This window comes from Perca fluviatilis, chromosome 5 (assembly GCF_010015445.1).
Source record: "Perca fluviatilis chromosome 5, GENO_Pfluv_1.0, whole genome shotgun sequence".
NCBI lineage: Eukaryota > Metazoa > Chordata > Actinopteri > Perciformes > Percidae > Perca > Perca fluviatilis.
This window is the reverse complement of record NC_053116.1, coordinates 33,221,401-33,240,603: the sequence shown is the minus strand read 5'-3', so window position 1 is coordinate 33,240,603 and position 19,203 is coordinate 33,221,401. Positions and strand designations below refer to the sequence as shown.

Below are 19,203 nucleotides of genomic sequence, written 5' to 3'. Positions count from 1 at the left end.
TGGCTGTTAGTATGAGAAAAAGGAGGCTGAATTCAGTTTTCCTTCATTGTGAGACAATGTTTTTGAGTTGAACTATATGCATCCCATGCATGTTACAGCTTCTGATCCATTTTGAATGGGCACTTCCTGGGCGATATAAAGCTGAGCTCAGATCATTGATCTACCTCACTCTCTAGTCATGAGCTGTGGCGACGATGTGGTTCCTCCTTCTTCTCCTGCACACTGCTCACATTGAGGCGGTGATCGCCCAAAGCACGAGTAAGTAACAACTACTCTCTAGATTCAACTCTCTATAACTGGGACTAATTACAATTAAGAGTTAGATTAACCCTTGTGTTGTCTTCCTGTCAACCATGAACTTATTGTCCTCCGGGTCAAAATGAACTTTTTGGGGCTTTTTTCAAAGCTTTTTTTGAGTTAAAAAAAAAACAGTAACTCTGTTTTTTTTTGAATGATAGTTCAGAGGTTTTGGAGTGTATCACGGAACGTTTTTTTGTTGAGTCGGGATGCTGTTTTGAAACCATTTTTTTTAATTCTAAAAAACGGACAGAAAATATCAAAAACATCCAAACTTCAAAAATAATGCTACCTTTAAATAACATTTGGTGTAAATATCAATATTGGATTTTTTCCTGAATAGTTTTTTAATCATTTAAAAAGGTGTTAAAATCAAGCATATAGGTGGAATAAAGTCTACAACAATACTGTAGATCATGAATGAATATTTACAGTGCTTACGTTTAAATGGAGCTTTATTTGTCAAGGACATTCCTATTTTCTAATTTATATTATTATAAACAGTATCAAATGACATAGGCCTACTTCTAATCTAGGAAACCAAATAGGAATGAGAGAAAAGACAGATTTGTAAAATTAATCTTTTATTTCTCTATAAACTCATTTCTTTGATTTGTATGGGAATTGTGTTACACTGTGGAACCGATGTTGTCATTAAAAAGCAACACATGAAAGGGCATTTAAATAGGAAAACAAGAATGGCCAGATGTCAGTTTTTCTTAAAGTCAAAAAAGTCAGTTCAGCAGAGTTTTTATGAAATTTGACTTGATTAATAATACATGTTTCTGTGGCAAATGTGTGTAGAAGGCTCAGAAATAGGTTCAGAGCAGTTCAACGCTGACAGCAAACTCAAAATTCTCAGCAAATAAATGAATGAAGACTACAAAATGGATACGTATACTGTACCCCACCTCGCATATTTACATACTTCTATAAACCTCTTGTCATGTAACCAGGTGAGAATAGGCTGATTCTGAGGCATGGAAGCAGCCCATGTGAAGGCTACATTGAAATCTACCATGAAGGCGAATGGGGCCATGTTGGAGAGAAATACTGGACCGAGAACACTGACAAAGTGGTGTGCAGGAGCACTCACTGTGGGGAACCTGTGAACTGCACATCAGACACTGTGTCATGGGCCATTGAGCCGATGTTGCTCAACGAAGTGAAGTGCAATGGAAAGGAGGACCATCTGTGGAACTGTGAACATCCTGGTTTTAAAGTCAGCAGTTCCAAAAAGAAAATTCAGAGAAAGATCAAATGTTCAAGTGAGGCTGAACTTACATTTTTTACTTTCATGAACTAGTTTTTACACATGTTTAGATAAACATGCCCCCTCCCCAAGAGATGGACCCTGGCTCTTGGTGGGCGGCCATCTGCCACTGCCGGTTGGGACACAGGGACACTGACACAGATACACAGATATGGAGAAATATAATTCATATGATGAGATTGAGATACATATGCACTGTTGAAAAGTACACCTCTGAAGTCAGATTACGTGCTACAAAATAGCTGCTTTATATAGTATATATATATATATATATATATATATATATATAGTTTTGCTAATCCAAAATATATATTATAACATGATGATGATGATGATGATGTCATTGGCTGTCTATTCTATTTGTAATTGGCTGTTACCTGTTTTTGCTCTTGTAGATAACATCACAATGAGCCTGGATGGATTTAAATGTGCGGGAGCTGTCAAGTACTCCACAGATGGGGGGCTAACTGATTCAGGATACTTTTGCGGTGATACAGGCTGGGGTAAGAGTTAGCATCACACATGCATTACACTACAACAGTATTCAGTGTATAACTACAGACTCTTTTCTCTTTTTCTTCAACACTTTAAAGTTCAAAGTACTGTTTGCTTTTCACTTTGTAATGCATTCAAATCAATTCGTTTGATTTAGGATTAGGTATGGAGTATTTTTAGTACTATTATGATGATTATTAAACACTGTGTATGTGATTCATTTCACATAAAGATACAAAAGAAGCCGATCTTTTGTGTAAAAACCTCGACTGTGGTACAACCGATGAGATTCCAAAGGACTGGATGGTTCTGAACAAATTCCAAGAGACGACAACAAAGAAGATGACGATCAAGTGTTCAGGCTTTGGAAAAATAGATAATCTGTGGCAGTGTGTCACTGGGGAATCAAGATCGTGCAAAAAGCCTGCTTCTGTCATATGCACAGGTAACACACACGCACGTACGCACACACACGCACACACACACAACCATAGAAATAAAATGGATAGAAAGGCCATTTCCATTCAAATCAATGTAGCAGAATGGTCAGAGCAGCAGCCATTTTTATGTGCTCTATCTTCAAGGTAATGTATAAACTTTGGTATGAACGGACTTCTGGAAAGTCACAGAGGTGAGGTTTTGCAGTACCAGACAAACGAGCAGTGGAGTAGTAACGTTTCAGTCGCTGAATGAGTCAAATTTAGCAACTTAATCCACCATCCATTTTTTTTACTATGGTTGCAAATAATCTGTAAATTGAGAAAATGGTTCCTAAACAGGTCATGACAAACTGCGACTCAAAGGAAACGCATCAAATGTGTGTTCTGGGAGGCTGGAAATAGAGGAAAATGGCAAGTGGAATCCTTTAAAAAAAAAAAATAATTCTGATGATTGGTGCCAGCAAATGCACTGTGGTACGGAGGCCTTCCACAGTAAGGGCGACAACGGCATACAGCTGACATGCTCAGGTAATTCAACTAATATTTCACCACATTTTTTCCAACAGCAGCTCGTATTTCCGATCAAAACAACTTTTTCGCTAAGAGCTTTGTCTTATGTATTATATCTTCGACAATATGATGCAACTGTGTTATGTGTGTGTGGGGCGGAGGGGGTGGAAATGAAAGAATTGTGCACTTTGTGCAAAATATTTATGTATGAAAAGTGCTATATAAATAAAGTCTGATTGATTGATTAATTGATGGATTGATTCATCAAAAGAGCCACCACTTGAGCGTCATAGAAATCTAAATCACTTTGCATCATTTTTATTTTTCCAACAGACAATGTTACAGTAGTTTTGAAGGACAGTGACAAACCCAGCACCTGCTACGGTGAAGTTCATATTCAAAGGAATGGTAAAAGTCAGGCCGTGTGTGGGACCGCCTCGACCTGGACCAAGAAGGAGGCTGAAGTGGTTTGCACGGAGCTAAACTGCGGCAGCGTGAGTTTTCAAACAAAGTATTTTATTTAATGTAACTTTTCTGAACAGCACTGGAAAAGTATTTCTTGCAAAGGCAGATAGAAAATGGGTATTTGGATTTTTTTTTTAACAAGTTAAATTAATAATGAATGTTACGTGTTTTATTTAGCAGAATTACATTTTGTTGTTCTATCCTATCACAAATGTCCTATATTTCTAAGCAGATGTTCAATAGTGTATTCTGACAAAATGCTTTTTTAATCTCCCAAAACCAACGTGTGTGGCCCCTGAAGGTTGTCGGAGCACAGATTATGCAGTTTGAAATATAAAAAAAAAAGAAATACAACTGTTAATCACGTTCTATGGACAATCTATGTTAAAATATACAGACAAACAAACTGTTACATACACACATTTTTTAAAGTGTACTCTTTACTCCACGACATTAATCTTACATGTTAAGTTACTAGTTACTTTACATATTAAGATTTTTGTTTATAAAATATGTTTTTTTATAAATCAAACTATCCAACAATATAACAGCCTACAAGTCAAGCAGAAATGATTAGATGACTGAACACTTATTTGATTGACAGAACTGTTCGGATCGTTTCCAAATTCTAAAATGTGAGGATTTGTCTGCATTGAGTACTTTTACTCTTACTACTCTAAGTAAATTTTCCTGATGATACTTACATACTTTTAAAAGTAAAAGTATGTAAGTATTAATGTAAGACTTTAACTTGTAACAGAATATTTTAACAGTGTGGTATTAGTACTTTTACTAAAGTAAATGATCTGAATATTTCCTCCACCACTGGCTGTGGCAGCAGTGTGTTGGACTAAGCACGCGTGTGATGTTGTGTTTTACATTACTATGAATTCTACTTTTAACTTGTAAGAAGAACAATGTGTTTTAAAAAAAAAGTGACATAGTCTGATATTTGAAATAATACGCTTTTTCACTGGCTGAGAGTTCCATTAGAAGATCAACAACTCTCTCATTTCTGTCCACTAAATATGAAGCTAAACCAGGAGATGATAGGCTTACATGTAGCTTTGCATATAGACTGGAAACAAACCTTTAGGCAGGACCAGGCCTTCTGTTCCCCCTCTGTTTCCAGTCGTCATGCTAAGCTAACCATCTCCTTCATATTTAATGTGATAGGAGAGTGGCTTTCAATCTCCTCATATTGTCTAAATGTCCCAGTCTTTCATACATATGAGCAGTGCCAATTACTTATTATTATTATTATTATTTTTATTTTTATTATTATTAATAATAAAAATCATGTGATTATGCATTCTTCTAGGTGATTATTTACAAGGCGAAGTCAGTAAGGGGAGAAGGGATAATGGACAATGTGAAATGCTCAGGCGATGAACCCTCACTGTGGCACTGTAGAGCCAAGCATTCCAAGAATCAATGTTCCTCCGTTGCTTACGTAGTCTGTGCAGGTGAGGTATGGCAGGTATCACATGTGATGCACTCTTCCTGTCTTTTAAACTTTGACATTATGTTGGAAGCAAACATGTGACAGCTGTGCGATGTTGTGTTGTGTACCATGTTTGACAATTCTCTTTCTGTCATTGAACAGATAGTATATCAGTGAAATTGTTGGACGGTCCTGGTAAATGTGCTGGGAGAGTGGAGGTCCAGCATGAGGGCAAATGGCACAGGGTCAATCAAGCTGAATGGAAAGGTACCAATTCAGACACTGTCTGCAAACAACTGAACTGTGGGAGTAGAAGAGTTCTCACCACTCCTGAAAAATTCAGCCAGGGTTCAAATGATTTTCTACGCAAAACTGTAAAATGCAACCCAGACGCCAAACATATATCTGAGTGTATTCCAGAAACTAACTCAAACGACCAAACCAAGGATCTGGTGGCAGTAGGAATAACCTGTGAGGGTGAGTGTTTTTATTTTTATTTTTCCATTCGTCTGTTTTTGCCTTTGACCTTCTCTTGTTGTACCTGACGGTCATTCATCAGTTCCATACTGTCAGTTAGAGTACAGAGGTGTGTATCAATGCACTCAAGTGAACTCTAATCTGCCCTCCACTTTCTTGTTTATGGTTTTTTAAATGTAAAAGCCATTGCAAAGGTTCTACAAATATCTGTAGTTTTTTTTGTGAAATTGTTCTCCATATTTCTTAGCCCTTTAATGGTCTCACCCTGTGAAAAGTAGCATTAATTAAAAACATGAATGGAGCTCATTATTCTGCCACCTGGAGGCAGCAGCTGTAAATGCCACATTGATAAATTACCAGCTTAAAAAGTCACTATTTTATGGTCTTTTCTTTTAACTTTATTGTCATAACGTATTCAAATTCAGTCGATTTTCTTGAGTCTATATGTATGTTTGTATTGGCATTATTCTATCTGCTTCATATGATATCATTACCTGCCTTAAATGAGATCATCTCTTTTATTTATTGGTTTATATATGCCGTTTACATTATTTGTTTTGTTCATACATGAGTTATTTCATTCACTTTACACCTCTTATTGCTCTTGAAAGGTGCTATGTAAATAAAATAAATATTATTATAGCCAGGTTTATATAACATTGTGTTTTTTAGTGGGTGTTGACATAATTTACTGATTTATAGAGTGATACAAAGAGACATCCAAAATGTCCTCAGTAAAAACCTTTGAATGAAGTAGCGTTAAACAAGTACTTCATGCTTTGTTTTTTTCACACCTTGATTATTGCTCTGTGGTTTGGTCCAGCACTTCAACAATAAATAAAAAACTACAAGTGATTCAGAATAAAGCGCCACGTGTGGCTCTCTCATGTGGGTTTAGATCAAATGTTGATAAAATGCATGAAAACCTCTTATGGTTTAAAGTTAAAAATAGATTTATGTATTCACTAATGGTTTTTTTACAATAACGTTACAACAAACAAAACACCATTTACTTTATATACAAAACTATCTTTTAGTAGTGATACACATTATCCAACGAGGCATGCAGTAAGAGGTAGTTTTATTTTACCTGAAGTGAAAACCAAATCAATTCTACGCTCAGTTAGATACAGAGCAATGTGTGAATGGAACTCTCTCCCAAATATTATCAAACAACAAAACACTCACTATGGTTTTAAAAAATCACTTAAGAAATATTACCTTCAAAGAGATTTCAATATTTAATATCAATTTAAAGATATTCCGTTATAGGGCTTTTTGTTATATCTTATTTTTTTAAATAGATCTATTCGGAGTAGTGTAATTTTTATTTATTTAAATTTTTTTATTTTATTTCTTTTAATTGCGTAAAATATGATTTGTATTTTCAAATGTTGTGTAATGTGAAGTAATGTCTTTGTGCGTATGGTGTGTAATGTGATGTTGTAAATTGTATTGTCATATGATAGATTGCAGGACCCCAGGAAGAATAGCTTTTAGCTTATGCTGAAGCTAATGGGGATCCAAATAAAACAAACAAAACTCTAATATGTCAATATAATGTATGCAACGTGGTGCATATTTAATTACAAAATGGCTAATTTGAATTTAACCCTTGTGTTGTCTTCCCGTCGACCATAAAACTTTTTGTTTTTCTGAGTCAACATTTTGACGTTTTTGTCAAACCATGACAAGAACCAAGAACCATCCACGTTGCTTTTTGTTGTTGAAAAATTGGTTGAAAAAAACACAAATTTCTGATATAGAAACTTTTTGAAAATGGGTAAAATTTGACCCGAGGACAACAGGAGGGTTAATCAAACAATTCCAGAAAACTTGTAGTAATAATTGGTTTTTAATGTAAGTAATCAGCTGGCGAAGTTTCGTGGTTTTATTTACTAGTTAAAATGATGATCCCATTTCACACATACGGTCTCCCCTTAAAACGGCACCTCATCTTTTTCATCATTCATCACCATTCTTGCTTACCTTATTCAAGTTTGTGTGCGGGAGCCTATCCCAGCATGCATTGTGAAGGAAGAGGGGGACACCCTGGACAATTTACCAGTCTATGATAATACTAATACTAACAGCCTTAATTTCTTTTGTTCCTGTCAGAGCACAAGGTGGTATTTCTGAAAGGAGATAGTTCCTGTTCTGGCATGGTGGGGATAGAGCACGACACCAAAACCTACTGGCTCTCCGGCTCTAACGAGACATGGGACCAAAACTCTGCCGACACTGTGTGTCGACAGATGCACTGTGGGAGTGCCTTGAACCATACCTCCATCCCTAGTGCTGATTTGATGAAAGATGTTTGGAATGTATCTTACAGCTGCTTATCCAACTCCACATCTCTGTTGGACTGTGAAAACACAACACTGCCATCAAACCACAGTGACACTATTGCCACTGTGGCATGCTCAGGTAATGTGACACGTGTTGAAACGTAGAGATGTAACATACTGCATGTATATGCAATGCGTAGATTTGGAAATAATCTGCTGATGAAGTCCACAAATAACTTTCTTATGCCTTTTGGCTGTTTGCCTTTTGGTTGCCCCAACAGGAAAAATCGAGGTGAACCTGACCAATGAGTGTTGGGGGTATGTCAATGTTTGTGCAAATGGAGAGTGTGGAAATGTGTGTGCAGACACCTGGACAGACAAAAATGATGCGATGCTGTGTAAAGACCTGGGCTGTGGGGACAGTGTCCTAGAGACCAAAGCCAACACTAAAGGGAGTAAGGTGCTTTTTAAGGGTTTGCACACTACAAACAACATGAACAACCTGAGCCAGAGCATCTTCATTAAAAATGATGAAAACGATTACATCTGTAAACCTCGCCAAGCCTATGTTGTTTGCTCAGGTAATGGATTGTTTTTAATACATATTACAAACGTTTTTTTTAAATGTGATTATATGACTGCTCTTGTTTTCCAAAGTTCTTTCAAATTCTTAAAGGTGTGTCCTATTTGATACAAACTACAGTACAACGCTTGAACACAATCAAAACCAAATTTGCGTCAAACAAGCTCACATTAATCAGATCCTAACATTGTTGAAATTCATGTTATCTTTGCATAAAGTTGATATTATTGTCTTTTTATACATAAATGTATTTCCCCAGACATAGCACGATGCGGATTCTCATTTGCTGTCCCTAGGCGTGTGTACAGTCCATATACACACACACATATACACATTCAGAGAGGCATAGTCAGACCTTAATGACAACATGACGGTCTTTCAACTATTTTCAAACTTTAATTTTAAATTGACATAAACAAAAAATATAGATATTAATATTTGGGATATTATTTTAATGGGATTTGGGATATCATTCCACTGATTTGTCGCTGTGCAAATTTAGAGCAAATTTTGTTGAGAAACTTTTTGATAGATACAGTAACAGTCCCCCCTTGATGATCGTGGTTGTCTTATTTCACCATAAGCTGTGAGAACAAATTGTTTGAGCGTGGGAGAACTACACCATGCGGTATCTTATAAAGTAAGCAAATATTAGTGATAAACAAAGAAGTTTCAATAAGTTGTAGGCCTATAGGTTGATAATCTTGCAACATTAATATCAGTTCGGGCCTATCAGAGCTTGTTTTGCTGGATAGAAGTGAAGTTAATGATATTGCTGAGGCTAAACCAAAACATCAAAGTCACAGACTGTACAACCAACCGATTAGCTGAAAGATGCTAAACTGCTCGGTAGAGCTGCAACTGCGGGGGTGGGTGATAGTTCTTTGTCTTTTTTTCTTATGCAGTTAAGTGCTTCCTTAAAACTCATTTATACAAAATGGCCAAAAATGTACAATGTTTCCTTTTCCCATTATCACATCACTTCTGAGTTCCCATCACTATTTTATGTTGTTTTCTTTTAACTTCATTATCACAAAATTCAAATTGAGTCTATTTACTTGAGTCTATATGTAGCCTACTTCCATATATTTTTCACTTTTTTTAAATTAAGAGTTTGTTCTTTTATTGGCATTCTATCTGATTTAAATGATATCATTACCTGCCTTAAATGAGATCGTCTTTTATATTTGCAAGATATTTGTTTATATATGTGGTTTGAATTTTGTTTATTTATATATATATATAAGTTATTTCCTTCATTTCACACCTCTTATTAAGCTTGAAAAGTGCTATATACATGCTTTATTATTATTATTATTATTATTATTATTATTATGTAATAGCCAGGTCTATATCTTATAAAGTCTTATAAAGAAACAAACATTGGTCATAAACAAAGGCATTTCAATAAGTTGTAGTCCTATTGGTTTTTAATACTCCAACAGTAATATCAGTCAGTTTAAACAGTTTAAAAAGTGGTTGTAATGTATTGTTGTACTGTAGTACATCCCTGTGACCGGGAGATGGCACAATAAGATGGTCAATAAGACAGATGTGATAAATTCATAGAGTGCATGTACATCATAGCTGCATCATATACCATCCAGAGGATTTATTTGTTGTTAGTTGTATTAAAATAACAAATGACATAAATCACCTGAGGTTCTAACTCTGTACCCTCTGAATTGTTTTGTTGCAGGTAGTTTCAAGTCCAAATTTTCTTCTTCCAGAGACAAATGTTCTGGAAATGTGTTGGTGGAGTATGAAGGCCAGTGGCTCCCAGTCTGCAAAAAAGCTTTTGAAAACATCAACACACAAAAGGCCATCTGTGGGGAAGAATGTGGTCTGGCTGGAGAACCCATTCCTTACTTCGGACCGGAATCAACAGAGGGTCGTGTCATTGAAAAAATAGAGTGTGGGGATGACGCAAAATCAATAACAGCATGCAAGGTCAAAACGGGTCCTCCGAGTACCTGCTCACAACGTGGTGGTCTTCAATGCTCCAGTATGTGTAAAGACTTTGTCTCAGATTTATCACTTTCTAAATGTCCTCTGTCTCTGTCAAACTGCTGCTTGTGTCTTTTCATATTTTCTCTATGTAAACCTTTCATATTGGGCATTTTTGCGAGGTGTAGGTCTGAATAGTGGACGGGCAATTTTCAGTGGCAGTTTTTCTTCTAGCATTCCAACATATCTTGGACCTTCCTTTATAGGAATTGTTTGGTCTTTTTTATTTGGTAAATTAACTTATTTGCTTGCTTGCTTAGAAAAGATAAGAACAAAATGATACCACTGTGATGCCTGTATAGGACAAATATGAAGCTACCACCAGGAGACGTTAGCTTAACTTAGCATAAAGACTGCAGCAGAAAACAGCTAGCCGCCATCCAATGGAAAAAAAATTCTGTCTCACAGCACCTCTAAAGCTCGTTTATTAACATGTTATATTGTTTGATTAATCCATACAAAAACCTAAAAAACGATAAGTGTCAGAGTATTTCTTGGCTCGGTTTTTAAGTCTTGAAGTCACTACCACTATTTGTGCTACTTGACATAAAGATATGAGAGTGGTATCAATTTATATATCTATCTCACAGCAAGAAAGCAAATAAGCATATTTCACAAAACATCAAACCATTTCTTTAAAGTGTAACTCTCGCCTCAATGCAACCTAGGGCCTTTTCGTGAATGTACCCAAGTCAAACTTTAGTTTAAAAGCATAATTTTGAATGGGAGAGCCAGGGGCACTACTATGATTACATCAAAATCGCTATTTTTAAAACACTAAGAAGGCTTGACACAACATGAAACTGTTGAGTAGGTATGACAATATCTACACATGAACTCGAGCATTGAGAACATTGTTTGTGTACAGAGAGTTTACTAAAAAGAAAGGTTTTGAACAACTCACTTTAGCTGTTGGTGTTTGCCAGTCAAAAAAAGTCGATCTCCGAATGCAACGTAACAGGGAGGAGAGTAAAGATGGAAAACTCCTAAAGCTTAGTTCCATATAAATGCATGGATAATTTGTTGTTTTTTCGTTAGTGAATAACAACATTGACCTTGTAGTTGAAAAGGAGCCTCATATAATAATGACATTTCCTCCTCTGGAGTCATTCATTAACATTCAGAGATCGACAATTTTTGACTGGCAACATGGCGGCGAGTGGCAAAACCAACAGCTAAAGTGAGTGTAGAGCCCCTGGTGATACTTGGAGCAAAGTTTCATGTTGTGTCGAGCCTTCTTAATGTTTTAAAAATAGCGATTTTGATGCGATCATAGTAGTGCCCCTAGCGCTCCCATTCAAAAGGCCATTTGACCAAAATCAAAAATACGGTCAATCTTAAAAGTGGTGTTTCCATCCTAATTATGCTTTTAAATGAAAGTTTGACTCTGGTATATTCACAAAAAGACCCTAGGTTGCATTTTGGAGAGAGTTACGCTTTAACATGAACGCAAACTTTAATCAAGGCTATTTTATTTGCCCAACAATTCAAGTATTCACTAATGTGGCAAAACCTTATAATATCCATGACTTACAAATGGTACATTCATAGTTAATTCAACTTTCGTTAATAGTTATTTTACTGTTAACAATGCAACGATGATTTATAATGCTTACTAATTATTATAAATGTTATAATTTTTGTTGTATTTTATCATTAGTTTAGTGTACTATAAATTAGTTTATACATTTACATAGATAGATAGTAATACTTTGCCGATGGTTAATAATTGTTTTGTAAACCATCAACACTAATATAAAGTTGCAACTAATGCTTAACTAAATGATTAATAAGTTGTTTATAAAGCATCAAGTAACATTCATTGGGTCCCATTAAATCTCAAAATTAAAATTTTTGGCGATCTATAGAAAAGAGGATTATTTGATTATTTGTAAACTGATATCTATCTAAACAATGTTTATAGAACAATGTCTTTATTAACCATTAATGAGGTATTATGTTCATCAGATGCAACTTTCTAATAGCCATCCAAGTAATGTTTATTGACGATTTACAAACAACTTCTTAATCATTAACATATGAATGAATTAATACATTTATTTCAGACATATAAAAAATAAACCAAACAAAACATCAATGAAATGTAATAATAAGTTAAATAAACAAAACCTTCAATAAAAAACAAGAAATATTAGCCAACATAGACATTTCTGAAAAGGAGTAGGAAGAAGTATACACTTATTTAATCCTAACCCTTTTCCATAACTCTAATTTTAATAATTTTTTTTTTTTATATTTTAACTTCCCTTCCTGACCCTTACTACTGTAGAACACTCCCATGTTACTATATACAATTTGGTATTATGAATTTACAATCCATATACAGATGTATATCGACATTCATACATACACGTACATAAACACACATACATACATAAACATATGCTTATAATATATTAAATGTTATGATGTGAGCAACAATACTCTATTGAAATAACAAAAATGATAGCATTGCTAATAATTAGTAAACATTAAATTATCATTTTGTTGTTTTTTAACAGTAAAATAACAACTAACTTAAGTTTAGTTAACTTTCAATTTCCCATTTATTAGCGATGGTAAGTGTTGCCATAACTTTTTAAATTTTTGTATTTACTAAACCTTCTCTCACACCTTCAATTCTCCCCTGCTGTGTTTGTAGACTGGCGTAAGATGGAGCTGACTGTAGGTGTGGATATGGCCTGTAGTGGAGCTGTGTCCGTTCTCTCAAAGAACGGAACGAGTGCTGTTTCCGTTAAAGATTGGACAAAAAAAGAGGGGGATGTGCTTTGCCAGAATCTGGAGTGCGGCTATTTCAACTCAAGTGGGACAGCTACATCGGCTATTAGCTTGACCACAAGCTTCAGCTGTGCAGGTGTGAAGGATCCAAAAAGCATCTGGGAATGTGAAAATCAAACATCGGACAAACAGAAGCAGCTCTTTCTCAAATGTCAAGGTAAGGTCTATTTCTGCTCTCAAATGATCATAGAAGCTTTGCAGTTACATTGTAAACCTCCTTGAAAAAACTCCTAAAAGTGGGTATTTCGTTTTTACAGATGCAGTAGATACTTCACAATCATTTTAATTGACCATTGAAGGAGCAGTAAGCGATGCTGCGAGAAGATTGTTTACGTATATTTGAACTGAACTGCCAAACAAATACATACCTTCAGAAGCTCCGCCCCCAAAATGGGCGCAATTTCGCATAGCCACTACTGTTAATCTTTCTCTGACAAAAACTAAATATTTCGTGTTAACACGCGTAGGTTGTACAATGCATTGTAAGATTGAAGGGTTTGTATGATATCGTACGAAAATGTTATACGCACTAAAACCTGTGATATTATAAATAAATAAACAAGACAGCTGGTTGGCAGATTTTAACATCGTGCACAGCTGCGTGCTACAGAGCGGCAGTTGCTAGCTGTTTTAGCTGCAACACAGCTTTGTGGCGTGGCTACAGACCTCCGTCACAGCTCGTCGTATCAGTGACAGTTTGTTGATGTGTTTAGCCGCTACAGAGCTTTGTGCACCGGCTGTGGTGCTCCGAATGGTGCTCCGTCAGGTCATCGATGGTTGGTGGTTCAGTTACCCGAGAAAAAGTGACTGTGAGCCGGGGACAGAGCACCGTGAGCTGCCGGTCATTTCAGTGGAGATTATGGTTAGGTTTAGGCAAGAAAAAGTGAAACCGTACATCCGTACAGTGTTTATCTCTTCGTAGCTTTTCAAATGTATGGTTCATGAGAACAGGCAAACTGTCGGTATAGCTGGATGTGTTTGTTTGGCAATTGAGTTCAAATATCAACTATCTTTGCGCAGCATCGCTTACTGCACCTTTAACAAGGCCCTTCCTCCTTTCCCAGTCATACATCTTCTTTAATTTGTATTCTTCAGTTATTTGACTCTTTTGCTGTTTCGCTGACAACTCTTGTTGTTGATAACTCCTGGCATAACTCCTGCCGCCTCATCACTTGCTTGCACACACCATCCATTGCTGATTGGCTGGAATAGCATTGTTTGGCTCGCATGCACCTTTTGCATGTTTTCCATTTGCAGAGCCAGGGCTGTATAAAAACAGCGCACACAGAAAATAGAGAGCTAGGTGACCGTGAGGAGATATTGACAAAAAAGTGTATTGGATTAGCATCGCTTACTATACCTTTAATGTTTTGGAATATTTGTTTTTAGGAAATATGTTTATTTGCAGTCTTGCGTTAGAGTTAGATGAGAATATTGGATTGTTAAAAGCAGTAATTGCAATACAAATCTATAAAAACTAATAATTGTGGAGGGGTTTTGAAGGAATTTTGCCTATTTCTAGCTAACTAAATATTACAGCATATATGTCCGTCCAGAAAAGCACAACTTGTTGTTCCTCCTTTCAATATTTGATCTTGTTATTTTCCTTCCTTAGATGAGCCCAAGTTCACCCTATCAAACACATGTCATGGTGAATTGAAGATAAATGATGTTGCGGTGTGCGCCACTGACTGGAACGATGCATATTCAGACATGGTTTGCAGAGAAAAGAATTGTAGCAACGCTATTGCTGGTGTATCTCATGATAAACCGGCTGAGGCAAAAAAGAACTACTTCCACGTCAGCTGTGAGAAAAACCATAATAATCCTGGCCAGTGCAAGAGATACAAGGGAAAGTGTCAAAAAGATGGAAAAGAAGGAAAACTGGTGTCTGTTTACTGCGTTCGTAAGTATGTGCTTTCTTTAACATCCAAAATGCTGAGGATTCGTCTAATCCTCCTCAGAAAAAGATTTCAGAATCAGAAATCAGAATTGGAAAAAGTCACAGTCCTGTCCCCCCTGTCTGAGGAAGTGCCATTCATATTACTTTAAATAACATCACACTACTTCACAGTACTTCAAAGAAAAAATACAAAATGATCCAAATTAAGTTTCTAGTGCCCTCACACATTATCTTCCCCACATTATTTTTGATTCTTACATTTTATCAGAATATAAAGAATGTATGTGATCACCACTTAAATGGAGAACACATTACTCCTCTGTTGATGCCTTTTAAATAAGGAATCGTATGCATGTTGGAGTAAATCCCCTGAAAATAACATAATTGTTACAATCTTTGCAGCTGAAATGGTGAATCAATTCAAATAAAGAATCATGTTTATTTATTACAGTATTAAAGAAATTGTTTGACATTTGGCCTTATGCAATCACTCTTTGTTCATCCTGCAGAGTGTAAGATTAAAAGATTGTTACAACTCTCGTGTCAGCTTTGGCCAGGAGACGAGTAGCCTAGCGTAGCATAAAGATGTGGAGCAGTGTAAAACAGCTAGCCTAGCTGTCTCTGTTCGAAGTAAAAACAAAACAAAAAATGCCAACCAGCACCTCTCAAGCTGAAAAATAAACATGCTATACTTTGTTTGTTGATTCTATGTGAAAAATAAAGTAAACTCTTTGGTTTTAAGACTTTTGGATAGTCCTAATATGCGGGACTATTTCTTTACTTCCCACAGGTGATGTTTTTTTCCTTTTTTTTTTACAGACAATGTTAAGTTTAACACCACCCAAACATGTGGAGGTCAGATTGAAGTCAGCTATGGACGTGGATGGAAAAAAGTGTGTCCCTTGAATTTATTCTCCAAGAAACATAAGGAGATGCTGTGTAAAGTACTTGGTTGTGGTTCTCTTAATGAAAGCATAACTAACAACAACAAACAGGTAAATCTTTGTGTTCCACTTTGTGTTTGTTTCTGGCAATGTCCCATTCATTAGTTAAATAAGGATTGGGACATATGTATAGTTTTAGTGCAGTATACACTATGTTGTCCTTATCATTAATCCCGCCAGCATTGTTGATTGACAGACTCTGTATTGTTATGTATGGTAAGGTGTTACTCTAAAGACAAGTTTCAATTTCAATTTCAAGGACCCTGTCCCTAACTTGGAAATATTGCTGGAGTGCAACAACGATCATCAGAACATCACATACTGTGTCAGCCAAAAACCTTGTAAAGATGCCCAACCAGCTGAGATCTACTGTGACGGTAACACAAATCATGAATCCTTTCCAAATAAGTCCAACTGGTTCCCAAAAATATTCATTCATATCATTTGCATGTAATAACAGGAAATATGGGCTTTTTTTGTAATCTGCCGCATTTTGAATTTATTTAACATAAAACTAATTTCTGATCGGATTGACATGGCACAGAATAAATAAATCAAGGAACACCCCCACTCTTTACTGGAAGTAAATGTAGAATGTGGCTGTGTTTGATTTCAGGGTATGTGCCCAAAAAGGAAACAGATCCTGTTCCACCACCGCCCAACATACTGTATATCATCCTGGGAGTAGGATTTCTTCTGGTTCTGGTCATACTGATTGTTGTATTTGTACGCATCTGCATTGTCAAGAAAGCCAAAAAAAAAGCCATGAATTTCTCGTGTGAGTATATCATTCCATTACACCTATCTTAGTTGTTAATGCCTAGTTACAATGTAATACTAATTGATAATTTGTTTTGCTTTTAATGAATTGTCTTGAACAAGTGTACCATTCCAAAAGACAAAACAAATGCAATCAATCTATTTATTCATCCTGATCATCCCAGTGTATTAAACAGGGTGAACTGGAGCCTTTAGCCACAAGAGGCCAGTTTTTCTGCATGATGACTAAATTCTCACTGTTTACTGAGCATTAAAAATAATGGTATCACTGCTGCTTTTGGCCACACTGTCAAAAAAAAACCCTGTAAAAAACAGTAATATTCCGGCAGCTTTGATACCAAAAAATACTGTAAAATAACATAAAATATCTGTCTTTGTAAAAATACAGTAATTTTCCATATTTAAAATACAGTGTGTAGCTTGAATCGTACATGACATCTTGTGTATTTCTTTGGTGTTTTACTGTTTAATGAAGGAGATTTACATGTGTAAAAACAGATTTTCTCTATTCACTAATTTGATCTAATCCAGGAAATGTATTTCACAATATTAAACTTGACTTTAACAGTTTAATGTACAAGAAACATATTTGTGATATAATGATAAATTAAAGATGTATTTATCTTTTTATGTGAAAATGAATTAGTTTTCTTTAAAGAAGGACGTTTTATGGTTATACTGTACACAGGTTTTATAATTGTAAAATAATAATAATTGTATTATTTTAGCTCCCAAACTTCTTAAATTTGTGCCACTAATGTATTGCTATTTAAATGTAACTGTTTTCCCGGCTCTTGTCATGTCCTTTTGCTGTGAGACAGTTGTTGTTTTGCTAATTGTCTAATTTTCTTTTGAAATAGTGAGAAAGCTGTCAAGGAAAGAAGTGGAGTTTGAAAGTGGAGACTATGAAGATGTCAAAGACAATGAAATGGAGGACTTTAACCTTAGCAGTGAGTCTTAAAACATCTTAATTCATTTATATTATTGGTATTTATTTGCTTTTGCAATTTCCTAAATCATTTGTAGGACAGTGAATCCTATTCACAGGCTGCACCCCAGCTTCTGTTACATATTACCAGTAGCATTACTACAGGAGTCGTCAACAAGGTCTCACTCCCAACTCGTCACTGTACTGACGCTTGGTCCGTGTCAGAAAGCGTCGGTATGTTATTATACATATGTTATACTCCTTTTCAGCATCCTATTTACACTCTTGGGGTCTACCAGAATAGGTTTACATGCTTTGATATCCAAAAAACATTATTTTTCGCAAAGTGCCTATTGCTGCAGCTCCTCTGCCTGAAACACTCGGTTTGAGCTCTTGTCATGGCTTTATGAATAGCCCAGATTGCTCTCATTGGTCAGCTGTCCCACTCTGTTGTGATTGGTCAACCAAATTTAAACAAGCCGCTTGGCGAGCTGTACTTTCTCAGGCAGCACCTATAGGCAGCACATTTGACAAACTGGGCTGGCATTCTCAATCAGTGACATCACTATTTGAGGAATTTTATTAATTGTCTGTGGGAGAGAAAAGTCCATTTTGAGTTAAATGGGTTTTTTGTACTTTATACATATGTTACATACACAAAAAACAGTATAACAGACTAAAAGCTGGGGGGGAAGGGGAAGCATAATAGGGGCTCTTTAAGTTTAGCGGTCTTTACAATCCTTTCAGGGGCCGTGGCAGTTGAGTTTAGGCACCAAAACGACCAGATATGACTAGGTAGCATTTGTTTAAGTGTTTGTTCGCCGTTGTTCTTGCAGGATTCAAATCAGAGACTGAAGTCATCACGGAGAACGATGCACGGAGCACTTCCTCTTTTCCCTACGATGATATTGATGAGGCTCAACCCCTGACCTCTCAAGTCGCCACTGATGCTGACTCAAGAAACAACATCAATCAGGGTGACCCCGATGAAAGCACAGGAAAGTTTTGAGCCAGTTTATTCACAACTTTTTCACACTTGAAGACCAATACTTTGACAAATTCTCACATTGTCAGCAATCAGAGTGAGCAAATTTGAATATGCTACTGTTTTTCTTCTTAACAGATGGGGTGACCTACGAGGTGGACGACCCTCAGGAGAATTACGATGACATCGAAGCCTGCCCTGAAATCACTCAAACCGAGGCTGAAGTCCACAACAGCCCCCAAACAACACCTGAAAGCGACGCAGAGGCACCTCAAGGATTAGTGCAGGGGGATGAGGACTACCTAGTGCCAGGCCAGGACGGGTGAGCCAAAACTAGGTTTAAAGGCTACAGAAATACATTTCAATCTGGCTACCATTTACAAAAACATACTAAAAAAGTCAAAATTATAGTCAAACATCATTAGTGCAAAAAAGCTTTTTATGCAGCAGAAATATGCAAAAGTGGTTGAAATAAACTTTAAAGCAGGGGTCTTCAATGTTTTTTAAGCCAAGGACCCCTTAACTGAAAGAAACGGATCAGGATTAAGTTGCATATTAAACTGGGCCTACAATAACGTGCAGGGC

At 36.2% G+C, this 19,203-nt stretch overlaps 1 protein-coding gene across 1 annotated transcript; it reads left to right on the top strand.

Annotated features, from left to right (window-relative positions):
• The first annotated feature begins 175 nt into the window (after window positions 1–175).
• LOC120559907 (scavenger receptor cysteine-rich type 1 protein M130-like) lies at window positions 176–19,140 on the top strand. Its single transcript, XM_039801991.1, has 19 exons — window positions 176–258; window positions 1,254–1,565; window positions 1,966–2,073; window positions 2,298–2,510; window positions 2,845–3,033; window positions 3,349–3,509; window positions 4,802–4,946; window positions 5,087–5,401; window positions 7,520–7,828; window positions 7,971–8,270; window positions 9,972–10,277; window positions 12,942–13,235; window positions 14,694–14,984; window positions 15,801–15,976; window positions 16,185–16,302; window positions 16,542–16,703; window positions 17,566–17,655; window positions 18,470–18,631; window positions 18,757–19,140. Exons 1-19 carry the CDS (start codon window positions 195–197, stop codon window positions 18,942–18,944), a joined length of 3,903 nt encoding a protein of 1,300 aa, XP_039657925.1. The 5' UTR covers window positions 176–194; the 3' UTR covers window positions 18,945–19,140.
• The last annotated feature ends 63 nt before the right edge of the window (window positions 19,141–19,203 follow it).